The sequence below is a fragment of the Pelodiscus sinensis genome, chromosome 27 (assembly GCF_049634645.1).
Source record: "Pelodiscus sinensis isolate JC-2024 chromosome 27, ASM4963464v1, whole genome shotgun sequence".
NCBI classification, from domain to species: domain Eukaryota; kingdom Metazoa; phylum Chordata; order Testudines; family Trionychidae; genus Pelodiscus; species Pelodiscus sinensis.
This window is the reverse complement of record NC_134737.1, coordinates 1,196,780-1,222,156: the sequence shown is the minus strand read 5'-3', so window position 1 is coordinate 1,222,156 and position 25,377 is coordinate 1,196,780. Positions and strand designations below refer to the sequence as shown.

Below are 25,377 nucleotides of genomic sequence, written 5' to 3'. Positions count from 1 at the left end.
ACTCGATTGCCCCGCAGCAGCGCTGGTTATGCCGCACCCTGCGCCGCGCCTGCGCGCCTGCTCCCAGGCCACGTGCCGGGTGCGCCCGTCGCGCTGAGTGTCGCGTGCGCACGAGCCGGCTCGCGGGCCGCAGGAGCAGAGGTTTGCAGGGCGCCGGGCGGGCGCGGCTCTGCGTGGGCCCGGGGGGCGGGTGGGGCTCGGCCCCCTTCTGCGGGCTCAGCAGCCGCATTTCCCGGCGGGGCTGGGGGGCTCCCTGCTCGCTGGTGCACGCGGCTCCGCTGCCATTCGCTGGGCACTGGGCCAAAGGAAAGCTCACGGGAGGAAGGGCTGCTGGGGGCTGTGCGCTGCCTGTCAGCGGTGCCCCGCGGGGAGCTGGCTCCGATGCCGCCTGCTGCAGAGGGCTACGTCAGTTCTGCCATGTAACCATCCAGTGGGTCTGCTCTTTGACACAGGGACCCTGCCAGACCCGACCACCACCTGCTCGTCGACACTGCCCGGCCGTGCAGGACGATGCAGAGACACCGCGCACAAGGGCTCCTCCAGCAGCTCGGACCCTGGGAGCAAAGGCGCCGAGGAGCAAACCTGTCATCTTGCCTGCTGTGCGGCCTCTGCCGAGCTCTGTGACGCTGAAGCAGAGACCCCCGGTCAGCCCTGCGAGATGGTGAGAGCTGACAGTGGACGGGCTATTCAGGTAGGGTGTGGGCCAGGCTGGGCCAAGCCCCCTTCTGCGATTTCCTGTGTCTCAAGTGGGTGCCCTAGCTCTGGCCACGCGAGAGCCACCCTGTGCGGCCTAGCGCTCAAGTCACTCCCTGGAGCGCTGGGGTGGAGGCTTTGCTGGGTCAGCAGAGGCCGTTGGGCTTTCCTGTTGAAGTAGGGCCCCTTTCGTTAACTACTGATAGGGCCCAAGCAAACACTCACTGTGTGAAGCCCTCCATAGCACAGGGGTGTAGGTGCTGGCTTGGAAGGTTGAGTCTGTGAGTTCTATTCCCCCTGTGCCTGGTAAGACAAAGGGTTTTGAAAAATTATTTGCTGCCTCTTCGGCTTTTTAATAAAACTCGGATCTCTCTTTTGCCCCCTGTGGTCCTGGCCTGCCCAGGAGGTGGGAGATCCCAGTTCCAGTCCCGCCTCTGCGAAGGGACTGGAGCGGGTATCTCCTGCCTCCCAGGGACCGCCCCCCCACCACCCGCCCCCTAACCCCACCCACCCACCCCCCTCCCTAGCCCACCCACCCCACCCCCCACCCCCACCTAACCCCACCCCCCAGAGAGGTGAGAGCTTTCAGTCTAAGTCCCGTCTTTTATTCTTAAGACAATGGCTCCACCCGGAGCAGGGACCTAAATAGGAATCTGCCACCTCCCCGGTCACCTGGGAGAGAGGATTTCCCCAGTCAAACCCCTTCTAAAGGGGCAGAGGTAGGATTCGAACTAGGAAATCCAAGGATCTCCCACCTTCTAGGCAAGCACGCAACCACCGGGCTACAGAGTGATCCAAACGCTAGAGCTGCCCCAGGCCACACTTAAGTAAAGGGGAACAGCGCCAACAGGTAAGAGTAATGGCACTTGCTCTTCAAATGAAACACTTTCACCCCCAGCAGGGACTTGAACCCCTTCTGTGAGCAGCCTAGGCAAGTGCTGTGACCACTGCCCTATGGTGAGTTTTACAGAGTTAGCTCTCTCTTTGGCCCAGTTAATAGTTTATTAAAGTGGAACAAGTGTCAACAGAAAAACCAGAGTATTTCAATGTTTCATTCACACCACCAGGGACTTGAACTAGGGACACTCACACCACAAGTCAACACACTAACCACTGCCCTATGGTGAGCTTTACAGAGTTAGCTCTCTCTTTGGCCCAGTTAATAGTTTATTAAAGTGGAACAAGTGTCAACAGAAAAACCAGAGTATTTCAATGTTTCATTCACACCACCAGGGACTTGAACCAGGGGCACTCACACCACAAGTCAACACACTAACCACTGCCCTATGGTGAGCTTTCATACCAACCTGCTTCTCTTTGGCCCAATTAATAGTTTAGTAAAGTGGAACAAGTGTCAAGAGAGGAGTCAAGCATTTTAGCACTCCCCTCCAATTCACAGGGAATTGAACCAGGAGTGCTCATACCACAAACCAACACACTAACCCTTACCCTATACAGAGCTTCTTTTTGGCTAACTTAATAGTTTATTGAAGTGGAACAAGTATCAACAGAAAAGCCAGGACATTTCAGTGCTCAAAACCATTTGCCTAGGAGGGGAATTGATCCAGTAGCAGCTACCATACTAGTCAACACATTAACCACTACTCTACAGAAGACTTATTATGATCAGCTTTTGCTTTGACCCAATTAATAGTTAATCAAAGTGGAAGGAACTTCAAGAAAAGTTCGTTTTTAAACAGGAGATTCAAAGCAGGATCACACATGGTATATGTGTACCCTCACACCTCAGAATACAACCGTAGATGTTTGCTCTGACCCAATTAATAGTTAATCAAAGTGGAAGGAACTTCAAGAGAAAAGCCAGGCCATTTCAACTTTCAAATCCATTTGCAGCACCTGGCAGACAGGGGAACTGAACCACTACAGCAGGAAATACCAGTTACTACATTAACCACTACCCCACAGAAGCCTTTCTATTGCTGGGCTTGTCTTTGAGCCCATTAATAGTAAACCAAAGCAAAATCACTTCACCTAGACAGCAGGACTGGTCAAAGCCCTGATTGTCCCATGACCTCCACAGTTCCAAGTGGGGGCCCTAATCACAGGCTTGCAGAGGGCTGCTTTGTTTTGGCCATTAATAGCTAATGAACGTGGGACAGTGGCATAAGGAAGGCTGAGGTTGCTCCCTGCTCCACTCCTGGCCCCTCAGCCCACAAAGGGAGCAAGTGAACCTAAGTCTGCAACAGCCCAGGAGACTTTCTAAACCACTGCACAATGCAGCACTCAACAGGCAGCATGTTGTCCAATGACAGTAGAACAGCTTCAAGGGGAAAGACTCGGGGCACCCCACTCTATGCTGTCATTGATAAGCTAGTAAATGAAATTAGTAAACAGATTAAGTGCTTTAACACTCTCATGTTAGTTTATCAAACTTCATTTTAAATAAGGTAAAATATTAATTTATGTCCAACACAAAAGGTTTCAATGTTGTCTTCATTTATGGCAGGGGCAGGGAATCTTTCTTGGGGCGAGGGGGGGGCAGTGACCCACAGAACAATCAGTTGGGGACCATGTAAGTGAGAAGCAAAAAAAAAAAATCCTCCAAAAACCCCCAACCTTCACTGATGTGCCCCCCAATTGAGACACCCAATAGTAACGCACCATCACTTCACATTTTTGCAGTACAGTTTTACTAACTTTAAGTAACATGACCAAAGATGAACAGGCCCTCCTCTGGTGAGAAAAGTATTGTCATACAGTGTTCAAACTGTAGTAGACTGCAGAGGAATTGAATTAAATCCATAGTAGGGCTCTTACGCCTGGTCTACACTAGGCTTTGTCTACACTGCCAGTTTTGCCCGCAGCAATTATGCAAATGAGGCCCAGGTTAGTATATTGCCTTGCCTCATTTGCATAATTTATTCACACTGTTTTTGCAGAAAAAAAGTAGTGTAGACAGGGGGTTTTGCAAAAAAACCCTATCCACACTACTTTTTCCACAAAAATGGTGTTCATAAATTATGCAAATGGGGTGCAGTGATATGCTAATCTGCATCTCATTTGCATACTCGCTGCCAGTATAACCGGCAGAGTAGATGTAGCTTAGGAGTTTAGATTGACTTTAGCTGCGTACAGTCAATTTTTCTAAGTGATGTGTCCGCACTACCAACCCTGTCGCATCAACCTCAAGGGCCATGGAAGTCTGTTTCTGTACTGCTTTTCACAAGGATATTAGGGAGATTCCCAAACCTGAGCCCTTCTTTTTAGGTGACAAATCTGAGGAATTGTCTTAGAGTGAGGTGTTATTAGAAGAGGTTTTGGAACAAATTGATAAACTTAACAGTAACAGGTCACTGGGACCAGATGGCATTCACCCAAGACTTCTGAAAGAACTCAAATGGGAAATTGCGGAACTATTAACTGTGGTTTGTAACCTATCCTTTAAATCAGCTTCCGTACCTAATGATTGGAAGGTAGCTAACGTGACCCCAATATTTAAAAAGGGCTCTAGAGGTGATCCTGGCAATTACAGAGCAGTAAATCTAACATCAGTACTGGGCAAATTAGTTGTAACTATAGTAAAGAATAAAATTGTCAGACAAGGATGAAAATAATTTGTTGGGGGGAAGTCAACATGGTTTCTGTAAAGGGAAATCCTGCCTTACTAATCTGCTACAGTTCTTTGAGGGGGTCAACAAATATGTGGACAAGTGGACAATACTGGATGTAGTATACTTAGATCTCCAGAAAGCCTTTGACAAGGTCCCTCACCAAAAGCTCTTAAATAAAATAAGTGGTCATGGGATAAGAGGGAAGGTCCTCTCATCGATTGATAACTGGTTAAAAGACAGGAAACAAAGGGCAGATATAAATGGTTAGTTTTCTGAGTGGAGAGAGGATACTAGTGGGGTCCCCCAAGGGTCTGCCCTGAGACCTATCCTATTCAAATTATTTATAAATGATCTAGAGAAAGGGGTAAAAAGTGAGGTGGCAAAATGTGCAGATGATACTAAACTGCTCAAGATAGTTAAGACCAAGCAGACTGTGAAGCGCTTCAAAAAGATCTCACCAAACTAAGTGATTGGGCAACAAAATGGCAAATGAAATTTAATGTTGATAAGAGCAAAGTAATGCACATTGGAAAAAATAATCCCAACTAGACATACAATATGATGGGAACTACTTTGGCCACAACTACTCAAGAGAGAGATCTTGGCGTCATTGTGGATACTTATCTGAAAACATCCACTCAGTGTGCAGCAGCAGTCAAAAAAGCAAATAGAATTTTAGGAGTCATTTAAAAATGGATAGCGAATAAGACAGAAAATATTTTATTGCCTCTATATAAAACCACGGTATGCCCACATCTTGAATACTGCATACAGATGTGGTCGCCTCATCTCAAAAAAGAGACATTGGCATTGGAAAAGGTTCAAAAAAGGGCAGCAAAAATTATGAAGGGTTTGGAACGGGTCCCATATGAAGAGAGATTAAAAAGACTTGGACTTTTCAGTTTAGAAAAGAGGAGACTAAGGAGGGATATGATAGAGGTTTATAAAATCATGACTGGTATGGAAAAGTGAATAAGGAAAAGTTATTTACTTATTCCTACAATATAAGAACTATGTTCGTAAGAATGACCATACTGCGTCAGACCAAAGGTCCATCTAGCCCAGTATCCTATCTGCTGACAGTGGCCAATTCCAAGTGCCTCACAGGGAGGGAACACAACAGGTAATCCTTATGTGATCCCTCCCGTCATCCACCTCCAGAGAAACAGAGGCTAGGGATACCATTCCTATCCATCCTGGCTAATAGCCATTGATGGACCTAACCTCCATGAATCTATCTAGCTCTTTTTTAACCCTGTTAAAGTTCTAGCCTTCACCACATCCTCTGGCAAGGAGTTCCACAGGTTGACTGTGCGCTGAGTGAAGAAAAACTTCCTTTTGTTTGTTTTAAACCTGCTGCCTATTAATTACATTTGGTGACCCCTAGTTTTTATATTGTGGGAATAAGTAAATAACTTTTCCTTATGGCACCTCACACGTGCCACTTCTATGACCATCTGGATACCATTTTGGGGGATGGCCTAGCCAGCATCCCCTGTGTGGTTGTCAAGTCCGTCCAAAACATGCCTAGTGTCAGCCTGGAGGATACGGTGGTGGCAAAGAGGTCCTCAAGATCCAAGAGCTGGTCATGTTGCAGGAGCCTCACCGTCTGAATCAACAGTAGGTTTCCTACTGGGGTCATGCTACTTTGGGGTACATTCGATTCTTTCCTGCAGTGAGGACATGGACCTTTGACTTTGCAAAATCAGGTGGTAGGAAATCAACCGTATTAGATTGGACCTTATCTTGTAGAGCAGACGTGCCCTTAAGGTTTAATAAATTTTTTAAAATGCTATTTCGTGCAGTTTGGTGCATTCTAAATCTAGACCTTGTCTCCAAAATACTTTGAAAAAGCAGGAAATCATCAACACCGTCTTCATGCCTCGCAGGGATGGTCTGCAGTATTGGGTAGAGAAAAGGGAATTGTAGCAGAAGCCCTGTAACTTAAAAATCAAACCTGGCAGAGGTTTTAGTTCCATTAGAGTTGTTGGCCACCTTTCCCACATTGTCATTATATGCAACACACAGCAACAGTAGTTTCTCTTTCTCCTCCCCTAGCTAAAACATCCAATGACTGCAGGCTTTAGTTTTCTAATCTTTTCATTCGGATATGGAATTAAGCATTTTATAATAGTCACTAATTTTGTAAGCTTTGAATTGGCTTAGATTTTGTTTTTCTGGACTACTGATGAGGCCATTTCTCTACCACATTCTCGATCAATTCTCAGTGTTCTTCCTTTACTTATAGAACCATAGAATACTAGGACTGGAAGGGACCTCGGGAGGTCATCAGTTCCAGTCCCCTGCCCCCATGGCAGGACCCAGGACTGTCTAAGACCATCCCTGATAGACATTTATCTAACCTACTCTTAAATATCTCCAGAGATGGGGATTCCACAACCTCCCTGGGCAATTTATTCCAGTGTTTAACCATCCTGACAGGTAGGAACTTTTTCCTAATGTCCAACCTAAACCTCCCTTGCTGCAGTTTAAGCCCATTGCTTCTTGTTCTATCCTCTGAGGCCAGAAAGAACAAGTTTTCTCCCTCCTCCTTGTGACACCCTTTTAGTTACCTGAAAACCACTATCATGTCCCCTCTCAATCTTTTCTTTTCCAAACTAAACAAGCCCAGTTCTTTCAGTCTTCCTTTATAGGTCATGTTCTCTAGACCTTTAATCATTCTTGTTGCTCTTTTCTGGACCCTTTCCAATTTCTCCACATCTTTCTTGAAATGCGGTGCCCAGAACTGGATACAATACTCCAATTGATGCCTAATCAGCGCTGAGTAGAGTGGAAGAATGACTTCTTGTGTCTTGCTCACAACACACCTGTTGATACAACCTAGAATCATGTTTGCTTTTTTTGCAACAGCATCACACTGCTGACTCATATTTAGCTTGTGGTCCACTATAACCCCTAGATCCCTTTCTGCCGTACTCCTTACCAGACAGTCACTTCCCATTCTGTATGTGTGAAACTGATTGTTCCTAAGTGGAGCACTTTGCATTTGTCCTTAGTAAACTTCATCCTGTTTACCTCAGACCATTTCTCCAATTTGTCCAGATCATTTTGAATTATGACCCTATCCTCCAGAGCAGTTGCAACCCTACCTAGCTTGGTATCATCTGCAGACTTAATATGCGTACTCTCTATGCCAGTACCTAAATCGTTGGTGAAGATATTAAACAGAACCAGTCCCAAAACACACTCCTGCAGAACCCCAGTTGTGATACCTTTCTGGGAGGATTGTGAGCCGTTAATAACTACTCTCTGGGAATGGTTATCCAGCCAGTTATGCAGTAACCAATGTGATCCTAGTGCAACATTACTTAAGCTCAGGAAGGGTGCGTCTACACAGCAGGGCTTAACTCGAAATAAGCTATGCAAATTGAACCATGTTAATTGTGTAGCTTATTTTGAAATAGCTTATTTTGAAATTGGGAGCGTCTACACAGCACTTACTTCAAAATAGAGCACTCTTCCTCCAACTTCCCTTTCTCCTCGTACGATGAGGGTTACAGAAGTCAGTAAAAAGTCCTCCAGCTTGACAGTATTTTGACATTATTTTGAATAACTGCCTGCTGTGTAGACGAGGACCAAGTCATTTCGAAATAATGTTGCTGTTCCCGAAATGAAAAAAGGTGAGAAGAGGCATGCTGATACTGCCTGTCTTACTGATCTTTCAGGAGAACATTGAGAAGAGAGGAGAAGTTTATATTCTAAACATTTGCAATTGCTCAGCAGACATGAGTTACTGCTATTAAATTTAAATAAGTTTAAGTAATGAGAGCAACTGAAGTAAAGGACAAAATCAGGTTTATTAAAAAAATACTTTACAGGAAAAATCTATGCATTCCATTGTACTATTTTACAAAGAAATAGCTTAACAATTTGACACGCTTGTACAATCAGCTACTGAAAGAAATACACTGGTTAGAGGATTATTCACATAGAGGTTCTGTTTACACTATGCTTTATAAAAACCTCTTTAAAACTTTTCTGTTAAATGTCAATAAATATAGTAGGGTCGCACAAAGCAAACAATCTTCCAGGCAATTGATCGTGTCCCCTATATAAAAAGAACTTAGATAAATTAAAAACCTACTGAAAATATATTAGCTGCCAATTAAATTAAAATCACAAAATCAAATAAGAAATCTCTTTACATGTTGTACAAAGGAATTAGAAGTATAAGTATTTCTTTAAACAGTTGATGAGTGCTATAACAATATTAGCCCTTCAGCTACATGTGCTATTTGATCATAACAATTATGTAAATTAATGGAAGGCCATAAAGTTCAGAAATGTTCTTTTAGATCAACATAAGTTAATTTACAGAACCAGCCATCGGGTGAAAAAGGTTCCTTTTCAGGGGTTGAAGATTATGTCCCTCCCCCACTTATTATGTCCTATAAAACAACCAATATGGCTACACACACACTTAGCATTTTAAACAATATATGTAAAGTGCTTATCACCCATTAAAATTCAAGCATGTGAATGGCAGAATAAGCAAAATGAAGGACTTGAACTCACATCCCTCCTGTAGCTGTGATAAAATAAAATTATGTCAAGAGACTGGAACTAAGTACTCATGTAGGAAAACAGTTGACAGATTAACAGTTTCTCTATATTAAAAAGGTACACATGAATAACTATTACATATCCCTGGAGAACAATTCAGTGTGTATTCCATCTTCTCTGTTAACAAAACATGTTAACAGAGAAGTGAGCCATTGGCTTCACAAGGTACTTTTAAAACAAGTTAAGTTTCTGCACAGACAGTATGAGGACATTCAAGGGAGAGGAAAATGATACTATTATTTCTGACAAGTTTCATATTTAGAGTCTTTCTTTGGCCAGGGGCCCCTTTACTCTGACACAATGTGGCCTTTCACCTTTATCCCAGTTTACCATTTTCCTTGGAACCTAAAAAAAGAATTGTAAACTGTGTTTAAATGAGAAGCCATGCCCAGTATTCCATCTTACAACTAGTTATACCCTTTAGTACCATGTCCCTGGACTACTGCTGTTAAAAATCTAAGTTGGTTTCAAGGCAAGAGAGTATTCCATATCTCAGTTCCAGACTTCAACCAAGCCCATAAGTTTCTAAACAACAGGACAAACCTTCAATGGCGCTATAATGATTTACCTCCAGGGAACTCAATGGAATTACTGTAAATTACACTAGCTGACATGATGTAACAATGAATTCTAAAGGAGTATGATCAAAATGTGACAAGGACTATTCTGAGATGTATTCCATCTTTATGTATAGCTTTATTTCATCATATCCGTAAGTACTCAGTATTCCATCTTTATGTATAGCTTTATTTCATCATATCCGTAAGTACTCAGTCTACTAACAGCTGTTGATACAACGAGATAATCTTGCCAATTGAATTTGAGATATGCTTGCATAAAGTGCATAGGCCAAAGGTGGGGAAACTTTTTTGGGTCAGGGGCCACTGATCCACAGAAAAATCAGGAGCCTCAAAAAAGCGAAAAGCAAAAAAACAACAAACAAGAAAAACCCCACAACCTCACTGATGTCACTCACACACACCCCCCCAACTGAGGAGAAAGACACTCCTCATATTCCCATCACACACCAGAGTCTAGGGGACCCAGGCTAGTAGAATCTGTGGACTCTCCTAAGCTCTGGGGTGAGGCCAAAATGAGGGGCTCAGTGTGTGGGAGGGGGTTGCTGGGAAGCAAGTTTGGGGTGTGGGGTCTGGGTGAAAGGAAGCGCGCAGGAGTGGGCTGGGAGGGGAGACCCAAGCATCAGGGGCCAGATCCAGGAAAGCTAGGGTCCCCCAAGCCTTAGGTTCCCCACCCCTGGCATAGACATTATCACTGAATTTAATGAGCTAGCTTCTGAAATCTTTGAGTGATAACAGTCAATCAGAAGTTGCCTTTCTCCACCAATTATTTGCAAATATTTTACTCTTAAGACTAGACAAAGATTTGAGGTGGCCAATACTATACTGGAAGGATTAACTTCACCATCTGTCACTCAGTTTCTCACAAAGCACAATGTATTAGGGATGTTAAAAGTCAGTTACATCAGTAACCATGTAACCAATGAAGCTCTCAGCGGTTACCCAGTTACACGTTGCAGGCTCTGCAGGATAAAGCTTGTGTATAAAAACTTGTTTAAGCTTTATAACTGCGGAGCCCGCAGCAAAGTCTCCCTGGGACAGGGGCCACCAAGCCCCTGCCAGTTCTGCTCCCAAGGAGGCGGATTCCTTTCCCTGCCCAGCTCCCAGGGAGGAGGCTGTGCAGTGAAGCCTCCTCTCTGAGTGAAGTGAGCAGCCCTTGCCCACCTGACTCTCGGGAGGAGGCTTTCCTGCTTTGCCACAGCGAAGCCATGTTCCTGGGAGCCAGCTGAATGGAACAGACACCACTAGCCAATAAGTATCAGCTTATCAGCTAAATGGTTAGTCAGGTACACTCTAACATTCCTACACTGTACGGCATTTGTATTCTTCATATTCATTATTAAGTAAGCCACTTTTCATTGCCAACCATTTTAGAGTACTGTGTATCTGAAGGTATTCCAACTGTAATACATTGATTTCAGTCTACTGGGCAACAGATTTAGTTATCGATTTCAGGAGCAATACTTTCTATACCCTATATTTAGAGATTATCTGGGTTTGGAAGAAGAGTGGTAATTTTGGATTTTACAAATGTCTCAAAAGTTGCATTAGTATTTCATTAAACAATAAATTTCGTATAAGCAAAATTAAGACAAAATCCATAATAAAATTGAAAGCTTCATAACATTTTACCCGAAACAAAAATCTGCTCATCTTTATCTCAGTCCTACAAATAACAACAACAACAACTTTATCTAAATCATTCTATGACTAATTTGTAATGAAGAGGGGGGGCATTACTTTAGGTTTTGAACTAGTGAGTAAAAGAAAAGTATGGTACAATGGATAAAGTCATTCAATCCACAGAAGTAAAAGAGAAACAATTTCTTGATATTTTAGAAAGAATAGATTATTTCACACAAGCAGGAAATGCTTTTGAGAGCAGTGTGAAACATTCAGCTGGTCTACTGTTCATGTTAGTTTAAAAGCATGCTATTTAATATAGTTTACAGACACTTCCAATGCGCATTTAAAAAATTACATGTCTCTTCATTCTATTTCAAGCTCTAGAGGAATACAAATAAAAATTAATGGTACATGGTTTCATCTTAAATTGTGACCCTTTTTAGCCTAAGTATGTTTAATTTTTGCTTTTTAAGATATAAGGGGAGAACTGGTTTTATAAATAAATGAATAGCTTTTCCTTCAAATGTAAGTTCTTTGAAGATATATCAGTTCCTGAGTGATTTATACACAGTGCTGACCATCCAAGGACAATCACCTTATTAGTTAGCAATGATTAAGAGATCGTGATACCATCTTTGACATGGCCAATGAATAGCACATGAGAGAAGAGAAACAAGCACTTGGAAGACAAGCAGAGCGAGTTAAAAAAGAAAGGGAAAACAACACTAATATAATATTATTCAATGTTAAAATTAAAGAGGCACTGAAATCAATATCGCCTGTGAAGAATTTTACTTTGCACAACCCCATTAAAGCTCTATAAAATTCTTCTCAACAAAAAAGTGGGAAAAATGCCAGAGAACAGAGAGCCTGTTTCTGAACCACTTTTGATAATCTATAATTTTTGCTAAAATTAAATTATACCCCTGCATGAATCATATTACTTTTCATAAAAGCTTTCCATTCTAACACCTTATTTACACAGATTACTAAACAAGTCACCACCACTTCAATCTGTAAATTAGTCTGAAATATTTTCTAACGTGCCTTCATTTTTGTACTGAAGACAATACGTACATATACATATATAAGGAGTAATACAAATTCTAACTAATCATTGCAGTATTTTCTGATGATTATTTTGCTATCAATTGTGACCTCTATACTGAGGTGCTAAGATGCATATAAGTCTACACAAAACAATATTGCACAAAGTAATATTTATAATAACAGATTAACATATTTCAGAACCTTTTAAAGAGAAGATTTATAATTGATATTTAAAAGATGCACCCAGAACTAATACCACAGCATCTTTTCTTTTCCTTATCCTAATATAGTGTTAGAAATCTCTTTCCTACCCCAGTGAGGATTAGAACAATGAAGTTGTCCTGGGACAACTTCAGTGGCACCAAAATCAAGTTTGTATCCTGGGTGTGTGTGGGGGACTCTTCTTTCTGATGACTAGAAAAGACAGTTGTTATATAATTGGTGAGTGAAAGTCAAATACAGATCACACAAACATTCAGAAATATCATAAGACTATAAAAATAACTATGTCGGTAGATGACACTTAACATATTAGCTTGTGTCACTGATTTTTCAAACACAGCACCAGGGCACCCAAGAGCTACAAGTGGAAACAGCCAACCAATGCCATAATATTTTATTCTGAAATAGTAATACAGAACTTCAGAGAATAAGGACAACCAATAGAATTGGGTTATCACCAACCCAACTCTATTAGATTAAGTGCATCAGTACCAAGGAGATGATATTTTCCATCAGATGCTTATTGTGAATTTTTCAAAACAAGCTGCCAAGATTGTTAGTAATTTAATGCTTTAAAGTGCTGACAAGAATGCAGTTACCTCCATGAGACTGCGTTTGTTTGTTTTTTTAAAATTAACTCTAGCATTCGTCATATATTCGGGAAAGATGTATTTAGGAAGTAAAATCCTCACACCAAACATTATAAGCAGTACTGTGGAAAGTGTTGTAAGTGATTACATTTCAACAGGATAAGATGTTATACTTCACCTTTTTATGAACTGTTTAACATTTTAAAAATCTATACATCTAGTAATTTGAGTATCCACCAGGAATTTAAGAACAGACAGACCATAACATCACTGGTCATCAAAAGTGCTGTGCTTTCTCTTTGATTTTAGCAGTTAAAATCAGATGGGAGAGTCTTATACAGAAGCCATCCTTTCAAGGTGAAGGTTAAAGAAGAAAATTAAGTAAGGGGATTAGATAGTTCAATGATTTTGAGCTTGTAGAGGAATTCTGTTCTGATTTTGATGAGGAGATACTGAATTATTACCTCACTAAACAGAAAGAAGTGGTAGACCACTATTACATGCTGTACTATGGGAGTAAATTACAACTTGAACTTTGCATAATCTGTGTAAAAAAGATATGCTTGACATTTTGGAATGTCACCTTTCTTTATAGAATTATAGGCAAGATTTCTCCAATAAAACATAAGCAAGTTATAAAACTATAACTTCACATCAAAATTTTAAAAAGTTGTTTAAAAAATGTGTTTGACTATGTACATATCACACAGCAGAGTCTGTGTGATCCTGCGGGTTATGTTGCTGAGCGGATTCTAGTTTAAAAACTGGAAGAGGCTGGGCCACCTGATCTGATTTCAGAACAAGTCCCGATATTGATGAAATTAAGGAGGATGAGGAGGATGGTGCCCCTGTTTTATGCTGCATTTCTACATCCTCAGACTCTGTTTTAACACTCACACATTGGGGTTCACCTTCTGACTCTGTCTTTTCAGGAATACTACTGTTCATGTTTGAATTGCTTTCTGAATTTTGAGAAGACTCCCCCACAGGATGGTACTGTTTGAGCCTTATATGCCAGGCTAAGCTGCAGACCGCTGACACTGTTTTGAACTGATGAATGACATTTCTAGGGATGAAGTAGATGTCATTGTCACACAGCTGGATTCTAGCATAGCGAATGCCTTCCCGTCTCATTTGGTTTAGCTTGGCTTCATCCACCCATTGAACACACTGAGAGGAAGAAAGGGGAAAGTTACTGCTAATCTGTATGCAGGGTCCAAAACTGGGTATCCAGTTAGATTGAAGAGTACACTTTCAGTCCAGCAACCCATTTAATTGCAATTACACTTTATAGACTATAACTTTAGCTATGAAGTTATCTAGGGCAAGAACAAATCTTTAATGTCTCATTATGAAGTGCTGTAGTGACAAATAATGACCCCGTTGCTACAGCATTATGGGATCACAGGCAGATTTGAAAATAAGAACTAGAGCTTCAGAAAGAAGCTTTTGACCTGGCATTACCAGACAAAGCTGGGTGTGGTTGGTCTGACACTACGGGTACGTCTATACTGCAACACTGTTTCGAAATAACTATGGCTCTTTTGAAATAACTTAGTCTGCATCTACACAGCAGGAAGTTATTTTGAAATAGTGTCAAAATACTGTCAAACTGGAGGACTTCTAACTCCAACTCCTGTAACCCTCATTGTACAAGGAATAAGGGAAATCAGAGGAAGAGTGCTCTATTTCGAAATAAGTGCTGTGTAGATGCTCCCTATTTCGAAATAAGCTATTTCGATATAAGAGACGCAATTTGCACAGCTTATTACGAGTTAAGCCCTGCAGTGTAGATGCATCCTATGAGACTAAAACTCCAACTCACTAGCATCATATTGGGAGAGGGGAAAAAGTAGAGGCGTGTTTGCACAGTAAATCCCTACCCAGTTTAGAATGACTTCTGTAGCGCACAGCATATCCTAAATGTTTCACAGTATTATTGTCTTGCAGGAGACCAGATACTCAAGAGGCTCCAATGTTTTGGGGTGCCAGATGGACATGACTGATGCCAGAAGGCGCGTGAAGCAAGTAGGGGAAATGGAAACCCAAATTATGTGAAATTCCAATAATCCCGTACTCAAGACTTCTAGTTCCTTATCTTATGAAAAAAGGAGCTTTGTGATGCTTGGTCATGCTAATATCAAAATACATGATCTTCATGATGTCAGTCTACCACCACTACAACAAGAGATACAGATAAACAGCTCTAGCAGCAAGCCTAGAACCACATATGAGACACCCACTGTTTCTACTTTTATTTTAAACATTTGACTAACACTAGTTTTTTAAAAATAAATACGCTGCTTTTAAAGCTATTTCCAAAATACTGGAAATAATTTGTAACTAGGGAATACTCAGTACCTGTGACACTGGAGGTTCATGCAAGTCTAACTGAAGTCTTTGTACCACATCAGTGAAGTCTTCAGCATGGAAACAAATCACATCTTTGGTTATTCGAGGTTGGACACTCCTAGAGATGAAGATTGTCAAGACTGAGTTTTAAAGAATTTGTGTACAGCTCTGGAAAGCAAGTTACTGTAAAGAAAATATCTATTCCATAATAGGGATCTCAGCATCACAACTAGTACAATTCTCCTATTTTATAACTGGGCTAATATTTATATTTTTAAAGGAATATTGGAAAGAAAAATGTGTAGGTCACTTAGGGTATGTCTACACAGCAGGGCTAAAGTCGAATTAAGCTATGCAACTTGAGCTACATCAACTGCGTAGCTGAAGTTGAAATAGCTTAATTTGGCTTTTGGCGCTGTCTACACAGCAGGAAGTCAAAGGAAAAACACTCTTCTTTTGACTTCCCTTACCCATTGTGAAATGCGGGTTGCCATGAGTCAGAGTAAGAAGTCCTCCAGCTCCACATTATTTCAAAATATAGGTTCGTAGTGTAGATGCGCACTGATGTTATTCCAAAATAACGTTGCTATGTAGACGTACCCTCAGGTACTATGGTGATGGGGACAATATAAGTAGATACTGCTTGGTCAATGGATCTGAAACATAGGGCAAGGAAAGTACTGGCACTGCTCATTTATCTTACTCTTGAATAATCTGTTGATGACAGTTTCTTGAGCTTGATGACACTGTTCCTGCTGTCCAATTTCTACTGTAATTGCTATAGACAACACTGTCAATTCAAAAGTTATGATTTTTTCCCAGGACTTAGTTACCAGCAAGGCCCTGGATCTGAGAGGTGGAAAAATATTGTAGGCACCATCACAAATGAACAATTAATCTGATAATATTCTGTTTATGGAACTGAATTTATAATCATTTATGAGACTATGGAAAACACATGCAGTATGCTCCAGATACAACGATTTACAATATATCACACAATCTCTCAGCAAATTAGTTCATGCTCTCTGCAAACTAGTTCATGGTAATACAGTTTTTGCGTGGGCCTCAGAAGAGAGAAGAAAGTCAGGGTAAAAGTTCCCAGAGATATGTATTTACTAGATTATGTTTTACAAACTCTGCATAGCATTTGAATAGGCACAAATAATTTGGTCTTAATTTATATAACTAGGCTGCTATTCAACAGACACTTTGCATTTTCTCCTTTTTATAAAGGGAAGTCAGTCTCAAATCCAAATGAAGTAGTTACAAAATTCAGTCACACTCACCATTCACCAAACTGTACAGCTTTCAGCACTCCTACAGCGGCTGTACTCTGCCAGTCAAACCCCTGACCTACATGATCAGCATGGGCTCTTGTTCGGTCTTCAAAGAGAACTTCACGGGGCTCACTGGTTCGAGGTAGGTACTGAAGATTTTTTATTTCGTTCATTGATCTATGAAATGAGGTGAAGAGAGGAAGAAAAAGGATATACATTAATGGGATGTGTTATTATCCTTTGAACTACGCAAGTTGCATCATTCTTAAATATTCAATTTAAAATACAGACTATTAAAAATTGCGTTGTTGTGTAGAGAGAACATATTTGATTTTCTGCCTAAAGCTATAATGAAAACATTAATTCAATTATTTCTCTCTCCAAGACCAGTGAATGATATACTCTCCAGGAAAATCGAAGAGAAATTTGCCTCTTGGATTTCAAGCAGATGGTGGGGAGTAGATTTTAATTATTTCACTCAAAACTTCAAAGATTATAAATTTGGAGAATGAAATAAAAAGCATTTTAAACAAAATTACCACTACTAACAATTGCTTTATAACCACAGAGTTAGATTCTCCATTTGGAGTTTCTTGGCCACTAGTTGATGGAAGGCTGTGTCAGAACAATTTATATACAGCTGTGCATTTTACCACAGTGTTAAACAAAATAACTATTATTATTATTTTGGGGCTACTATAAGGTGGGTGCATAACTGGCTGGATAACCATACTCAGAGAGTAGTTATTAATGGTTCACAATCCTGCTGGAAAGATATAACAAGTGGGATTCCGCAGGGGTCTGTTTTGGGACTGGCTCTGATTAATACCTTCATCAAGATTTAGATATTGGCACAGAAAGTACGCTTATTAAGTTTGCAGATGAAACCAAGCTGGGAGGGGTTGCGACTGCTCTGGAGGATAGGGTCATAATTCAAAATGGTCTGGACAAATTGGAGAAATGGTCTGAGGTAAAAAGGATGAAGTTTACTAAGGATAAATGCAAAGTGCTCCACTTAAGAAGGAACAATCAGTTTCACACAAAGGGTATGTCTAGACTACATGGCTCTGTCGCCAGAGCCATGTAGATTAGTTTACTAGACACACCCAAATGAAGCAGCTGTTTGGCGGCAGAGTGCTGTAGTCTGGATGCTCCGCGGTGGACATCACAGGCATTTGTCGACCTCCCCGGTAAACCTCATCCCACGAGGCATACTGGGAAGGTCGACAAATGCCTTTGATGTCGACCGTGGAGCATCCAGACTACCGTGCTGTGCCAGCAAACAGCTGATTGGCACAGGACGGCAGCCATTTTAATTTAAATGAAGTGGAGATTATTTAAATCGCCACTTCATTTGGGTATGTCTAGTAAACTAATCTACATGGCTCTGGAAACAGAGCCATGTAGTCTAGACATACCCATACAGAATGGGAAGCAACTGTCTAGGAAGGAGAACTGCAGAAAGGGACCTAGGGGTTATAGTGGACCACAAGCTGAATATGAGTCAGCAGTGTGATGCTGTTGCAAAAAAAGCAAACATGATTCTGGGATGCATTAACAGGTATGTTGTGAGCAAGATACGAGAAGTCATTCTTCTGCTCTACTCTGTGCTGGTTAGGCCTCAATTGGAGTATTGTGTCCAGTTCTGGGCACCGCATTTCAAGAAAGATGTGGAGAAATTGGAAAAGGTCCAGAAAAGAGCAACAAGAATGATTAAAGGTCTAGAGAACATGACCTTAGATGAAGGAAGGCTGAAATAATTGGGTTTGTTTAGTTTGGAAAAGAGAAGATTGAGGTGGGACATGATAGCTGTTTTCAGGTATCTAAAAGGGTGTCATAAGGAGGAGGGAGAAAACTTGTTCATCTTGGCCTCAGAGGACAGAACAAGAAGCAATGGGCTTAAACTGCAGCAAGGGAGGTTTAGGTTGGACATTAGGAAAAAGTTCCTGTCAAGGTACTCAAACACTGGAATAAATTGCCCAGGGAGGTTGTAGAATCTCCATTTCTGGAGATATTTAAGAGTAGGTTAGATAAATGTCTAGCAGGGATGGTCTAGACAGTATTTGGTCCTGCCAGGAGGGCAGGAGACTGGACTCGATGACCGCTTGAGGTCCCTTCCAGTCCTAGTATTCTGTGATTATAGGCAAGAGCACTTTTAAAAATTCACAATCAAAGTTTTTTTACTTTTATATTTTTCAGAGGACAAGAACTTTTCTCTAACAAAGCTTCTTTGATAGAAAATTATACCTTTTTGTTTTCCCACCCAGTTATAAAATAATGGCATAATTTTGTGCTTACTGGCCGAAGTCATGATTTATCCTGATAAGGTACCGTGAAATAGTAACTCTTTTAAAAATTTGGAATAATGGATTTAAGTGTTGTGTTTTCGATATAGTGGAATACAAATCCAGAAGACAGACCTTACCAATGCAACATTTCAATGAAAAGGCAGCTGAGGAGACTTAAGTAGTTAAGAGAACATTCCTCTGAAACACAGTATTTCTTGAAAAGACAACCAGTACCAAGACTGCTTAAATAATTAGCATTAGCTAATATATTAGCTTTTAATATAATCTAGAGACCTCTGCACTGTGATGGAGAATTGCGCAAAATATTAGCTTTTTCACAGACTGAAGTAGGAAGTGGATCAGACAGAATACTGGGCTACATGGACCATTGGTCTGACCCAATATGGCCATTCTTATGTGGAGTAACGCAAGAGATGTATCTAAGAGGCACTACAAAGAGCTGTCTATTTTGAGAAAACTTTGAACTCAAATGCATTTATCTGGAACACGGGCAAGAAAAAGCGATTCACCTTGTGAAGTAACAGTGGTTCTTTGACATATGTGACATGTATCCCTGCAGGTGCTCCACTATAGCATCATCTTCACTGTGAGTACTTCCGGCAGAAAATATGTTAATGAGGGGCTCATTAGTATAAGTTGCAATCTCATTAGCATATTTTCTGCTGTTTCTTTTTGCACAAAGGGTTTTTGTACAAAAAGAAGCAGTGTGGATGGGGGGGTGGGTTGCGCAAAATGAAGTTTTTGCACACAAAAAAAGAGTCCACACTGCTTCTTTTTGTGCAAAAACCTCTTGCGCAAAAAGAAACAGCAGAAAATATGCTAATGAGATCACGACTTATACTAATGAGTCCCTCATCAGCATATTTTCTGCCTCAAAAACTCGCCATGTAGACATAGTCTAGGTGTCAGTGTGGCCTTGTGCCGCCAATTGGAGATTTTTTTTAGCAGTGCCTGGTCACGCTGCACCTGCGCAGAAGCCACTTCATACTGTGGTCTGCGTTCACTGACTGCACGTGTGGCGCAGCCCTTCCTCCATTCTTTCTCTACCATGGAATTAAGGGTACAGACTCCAAAGCAGAGGGGTGGAATGAACTAGGGGTAACTGCCCTGTGATGTACAGCATCCACTACCAAAAAAATCAGAAGAGGGTGAGAAAATAGAAAGTCTACGTCTTTGGCAGGAACAAAATATTTTCTATTGACTCATATATTAGTGGGAGGAGCTCATGACGGTGTTTGCCATATCGTATCCAGGGTTTCCAGATGGCCTGAGCCACTGCGAGAGCTAACTTTGTAGAAGCCAAAGGGCTACATCCTCTTCCTCAGAAGGTATCTCATCTGGCACTTTGGAGATAGTATTATGGGTGTGAGGTGGAAGAGAGCTGATTGCTGTCCTGGCAGGAATAGATGGCATTGTATGGTGATGTCTGTATGGGGACCAGGCATCCCAGAGTGACCAATGCATGGGGTATGAAGGTGGTAGATATGGCCATAGCAGTCTGTACCAATGAGGAGGTGGTGGTTCATATTAGGGTTTGGATGATCTATGTTCCCAAAGAGGCCTTCTCTGGGTGGGTGAGAAGTGTTGAGATGAGAAGCAATTATACTGACCATCTGCGTCGCCTTCATTATATGGTATGGAGGCGGTAGGAGAAAGAGATGGCTGGTCTATAGTGCCAATAGGGGCGTGATCATGTGGCTCTCTCTGAGACAGTGAACACAGGAAGAGTGCCCATCAGAGCCTGCATGGCATCTCTGCGGGTGTTGCATTTCTTGAAGCCGGAGGAAGTGGGCATGTCAACAGTTGGGGTTTTCATCATCTTGTTTCTTGTGGACACAAAGGAGTTGGGGTTGTTTTTTTTGTTTGAGGAGTTTGGGTTGACTCCATAGAACAAAAAAGAGGTTGAAGGAAGGAGCTGAATGGAGGATGGGGAAGGGGACAAAAAGCTTAATGCCTCTTCTCTCCAAAAGAAAAAAGATTGTGTTTGTTTTGAAGAAAAAAAAAGGAAAAAGAAGAACTGGGAAAGGAACAAAGGAAAAAGAGTGGAGACTGCTAAGAGCTCCATTTGCTGCTGAGAACGGTAGAGAAGGAACTGAGGGGGGCAGTGCTGCACGCGCAGTCAATAGACAACAAAGGGCACCACGAGGCAGCTACCGTGCAGGCACGGCATGACCAGACACCGCTAAGAAAAATCTCGATCGCTGGCGTGAGAACGCGCTGACATCTACAGTGGAGCACCCATAGGGACAGCACTTGAAGACCTGTTAGTTTGTCTTAAATAACTAGACTGCTTGGTTTTAAAGCAAAAGGAACGGAAAACATATGGGAAATTTAAGAAAGCCCTGGTTTACCTTTGAGAGATTAATTTCATACACAGTAATGACCAACATTAAAACCTGAGGATAATGCTCTGTCTAACTGTGATTTTATTTTCTATTAAGGAAAATAATGTTACCGGCGTCGTTTGAATGGTGATTTTGGCATATCTGCTGTCGGGATCATCTGTTCTCCTGGTCTCACCCACATTATGGGGCCATCATCACTCTGTGACCTGCACTGAAGCTGGAGGCTAGAAAGCGTGCCCCAGGGCAAAGTCATCTAAATTTGGGAATACAAAATGCTATGTCAAATGAACAACAGTTAAAACTGTTTAATAGAAAGTTTAAAACAAACAAAAGGAAGTACTACTTCACACAACACAGAGTCAACCTATGGAACTCCTTGCTAGAGGATGTTGTGAAGGCTAGGACTTTAACAAGGTTCAATAAAAAGCTAGATAAATTCATGAAAGATAGGTCCATTAATGACTATTAGCCAGGATGGGCGGGAATGGTAACCCTAGCCTCTGTTTGTCAGAAGCTAGGAATGGGCAACAGGGGTGGCATTACTTGATCACTTGTTCTGTTCATTCCCTCTGGGGCTACCTAGCATTGGCCACTGTCGGAAGATGGGATACTGTGCTATACTAACCTCTGGTCTGACTCAGTATGGCCGTTCTTATGTAAAAATTTGATAAGCACTGGCTCAAGTTTATTACTAAAGGAACTATACAGAAACTAAATATTATTCTTAGAGATGAAACATATTCCGGCAGTAATATAGTTAACTTACTCAGCTTTTAAAAAGCATGTCATTGTAAAACTGACATGCAATTGTAAAACTGACATGCCCAATAATTTCTCCAGTTAAATAACTGATTGCTGTGACTTTTAAATTCTTCCCCTTTCAGTATCTAGTTCTTTGAATAGAGGATACATTTTTATCACCATCCTCAGTAAGGAAGTTTGAAAGTTCACCTGAATGGAGAAGCTGTTGCTAAATAATTAGAGAATTTAGGCACATGAAGTTGTTAATTAAGACATGTTAAGATAGTCATGCTTGATAATAAACAATTTAAACAAAATTACTGCAATGGTACAATGCTCACTCTCAGAAATGGGGATTCCTCCAACATATCAAGAAATTCTGGGAAGTAGTCACCAACTTCTTCATCTACTGCTCCAACAAGACTTATCTGCCGCATCGGACCTGCTCTGTAGGTTCCGCAACAGTATGTTCTATTGACCTGAAAATGGTTAGAAATAGAAGACAAAATGAGATACATTTGTTGAATGCCAGGAAATTAAAGTTTATTAAATCAGTATTTCAGACTGCAATGTAGTTTACATTCAAATCCAGGTCTCTTCTATGTGCTGGAGAACAGCCAGTATATTTAGAATATATAAAGAAGCTGTTCAATACCAACACACACCCGGCATGGGCACCACAAGAGGTCAGGGGAAAAAAGAATGTGACTCCAAAAGGAAGAGTGTTATGTAGCATACTAATAAACAGTATGTTGTTTTCTTAGCAAATCAGCAGCAAGTTATTGAGTCCCGTCATCTGAAGAAGTGGGTTGTGCCCACAAAAGCTCATGATACCCATCTACATGTTTTGTTAGTGTTTAAAGTGCTACCAGATTATTCATTGTTTTTTAGTTTTTCTTGCTACAGACTAACTCGGCTACCCCCTGAAGCTTTTGACTAATTTAAGACAGATTCAAAAAGTCACTGTAGCCAGCACAATAATGCTGTGCTGGCTACAGTGTATAAAAATGCCTTCTTATCTTTTCTATCAGTGAAAGTTAATAACAGACATAAATAATTGCTTTGAGACTAGGTTATTTACAGCCTTCAAACTGTGTGTGCGTACACCAGAATACATCTTTGAAGTTTTTAAATAAAGTTTAGAGGGTTTAAGAGCCGTATAGTGGACACTGCTAGTAACAATTTGGTTTCTTTCTCCATGACTATGTCATTAAAAAGCCCCATTCTGCAGTACCAGAATTCAAAGCAGATAACGAGAAAGTAGATTCACTTATGTTTGCATGTTGCTCATGAAAAACAAACAGTAAACAGGAGACTGACTAAAGGGGAGCATGTACTGAGAGGTTGCACTGATGTGCCCAATATATTGCTCTGTTCTTGAGATAGATGAATTAAAAATCAAACCGTGTGGGCCAAAAGAAGAGATGTGTACCCAGTCATAGAGTGGCTATAGAGCTGGGAATGGACACGTGTTTTACGCTGCCAGACATTCATGCTGTCCATAGCTGTCATTCCAGCTTCCAGTGGCATGGGAAAAAACTGCCTGAACACAGCAGCTGAGAACCCAGAGAAGTGGGTAGAGAAGCTATTTAGAGCTTTTCTTTTCACACACATGCACCACTGGGGAGAGACAGGCACTTAAGAATGGAATCCACAAAAGCCAGCATGCTAGGCATGAGCTCCCTAAAGATACATCTACACAGCAGCATTATTTCAGAATAACTTACGTTTTTTCAAAATAACAAAAAGTGCATCTACACAGCAAGTCATTATTTCAAAATAATGTCAAGATGGAGGACTTCTTACTCCGACTCTTGTAGTCCTCATTTCATGAAGAGTAAGGGAAGTCGAAGGAAGAGTGTTCTTTCAATTTCCTGCTGTGTAGACAGTGCCAAAAGCCGAGTTAAGCTATTTCAACTTCAGCTACGCATTTGATGTAGATGACCCTGCGTAGGTTAATTCGAGTTTTGCCCTGCTGTGTAGATGTGCCCTAAGACAGCCACTGGGAGCTGCTGCCGAAAGGTAAAGAGGGATGTTATACTCAGCCTTTCACAGAGTTTGGTCCCTCTCTCTGCTTGAGATGCACAACCAAGAACTAGCACCAGTTTCTTGGAGTCTGGTGCTTAACACCTGTCTTATGAGATCATAAAGTTCCTGCCCAACACCAGAGAGGAGAGAGTGAAGAATCTGGGAGACCCTGTTTCATGTTGCACTTCTGCTTAATGAGCTGAAAGCATTTGTAAAGGAGTCTGCTCTCTCTCAAGAGAGTGCCTTAATTGCAGAGCTAAAGAATAGTCAGATGTGGGCTGCTCTTATTGAAGCTGTTCTATTTTAACTATATGAATTGTGTAAAACAAGAGAAAAATACAAGAAACTCTCTGTAGTACGGTGGGTCAGATGCTGCTGAGGGTGGAGTTGACTACACTGGTTTAATTGCCCGCCTGCCTACTGAAGAGATGGGCTTTAGACAGGGAGCACCAGCCCACTAAAAAGCTCAGAATTGCTCTATAGGCTGCTGACCTCAAAAGTGCAAGAGCCTGCTTCAAGTTGTCCCTTAGCCTGTTAAGAAGAGGTTTGAAGAAGGTGCCTCTTTCCTCTTGAAGAGGCTCCACTTTATTTAGGCCAAAGCAGTGTTGCTCTGTAAGAACTCTGAGGGTACGTCTAGACTACAGGGTTTTGTCGATGGAAGTTTTGTCGACATAGAGCGTCTAGACACATTCAGTTCTGTGGACAAAGCAAGCTGCTTTGTCGACAAAACCCTGTAGTCTAGACGCAACCCTACAGGCAATAACACCTGTCGACAGAACTCTGTCGACAGAAGGTGTTATGCCTCGTAAAATGAGGTTTACCAGCGTCGACAAAACTGCTGAGTTCTGTCGACGTTATGTCGACAGAACTCAGCGGTAGTGTAGACGCAGGTATAGTTTTGTCGACAAAAGTCCACTTTTGTCGACAAAACTCAGTAGTCTAGACACACCCTGAGAGCCCCCAGATTAGTGCATTGACATGGGGTGCTGCAGATGCTGGTTTACTTCCCCTCTTGCTTGTTGGGAAGGATCGGAGATCTGAGCCCCTTTCTTTGTCAAGCTGTTCCATTTTAAATGACTGGTAACTGAGACAAAACAAGCCTGTTTCACAGGGTTCCCTGCCTAGACTTGTGGACAGAGCCTTCATCTGGGTGCCTGCAAAGTCAGTTCAACTCCTGCTTCAGCTTGAAAAGGAAGTGGTGCAGTTGTTGCTTTGCCTTTCCTCTTGAAGCTTTTTGATGAACCATTAAAAGGGCCATGTCAAAAGTGATCTGTAAGAAGCCTTGGGTAACCTGTTGGTCAGGCTATTGACCCCCAGTCACTGATTGTGATAGTTCAATTCCTGCTCTGTGTTTGATGAGAAGCAAGAATTAGAGCAGCAGCTGGCTTTTCTCTTGAAATGGGTCCA

At 41.5% G+C, this 25,377-nt stretch overlaps 1 protein-coding gene and 1 long non-coding RNA gene across 3 annotated transcripts in view; one reads left to right on the top strand and one right to left on the bottom strand.

Moving 5' to 3' along the window:
* Nucleotide 1: 1 nt before the first annotated feature.
* LOC142820894 (uncharacterized) lies at nt 2-22,499 on the top strand. Its single transcript, XR_012897868.1, has 4 exons — nt 2-141; nt 453-691; nt 14,866-16,689; nt 21,298-22,499. It is a non-coding gene; the product is annotated as an uncharacterized LOC142820894 (long non-coding RNA).
* RSBN1 (round spermatid basic protein 1) overlaps nt 1,296-25,377 on the bottom strand; it is a 52,993-nt gene continuing 28,911 nt past the window's right edge. The window contains exons 3-7 of one of the 2 annotated variants that reach the window (XM_075910291.1): nt 22,284-22,421; nt 21,312-21,454; nt 16,557-16,724; nt 15,277-15,385; nt 1,296-12,517 (exon numbers count right to left, since the gene is read on the bottom strand). In XM_075910291.1, coding sequence (XP_075766406.1) covers nt 12,380-12,517; nt 15,277-15,385; nt 16,557-16,724; nt 21,312-21,454; nt 22,284-22,421 — 696 coding nt within the window. In that variant the 3' untranslated portion in view covers nt 1,296-12,379. Of the gene's footprint in view, nt 14,086-15,276; nt 15,386-16,556; nt 16,725-21,311; nt 21,455-22,283; nt 22,422-25,377 lie in introns of both variants that reach the window. The other variant, XM_075910290.1, reaches the window with a different exon arrangement.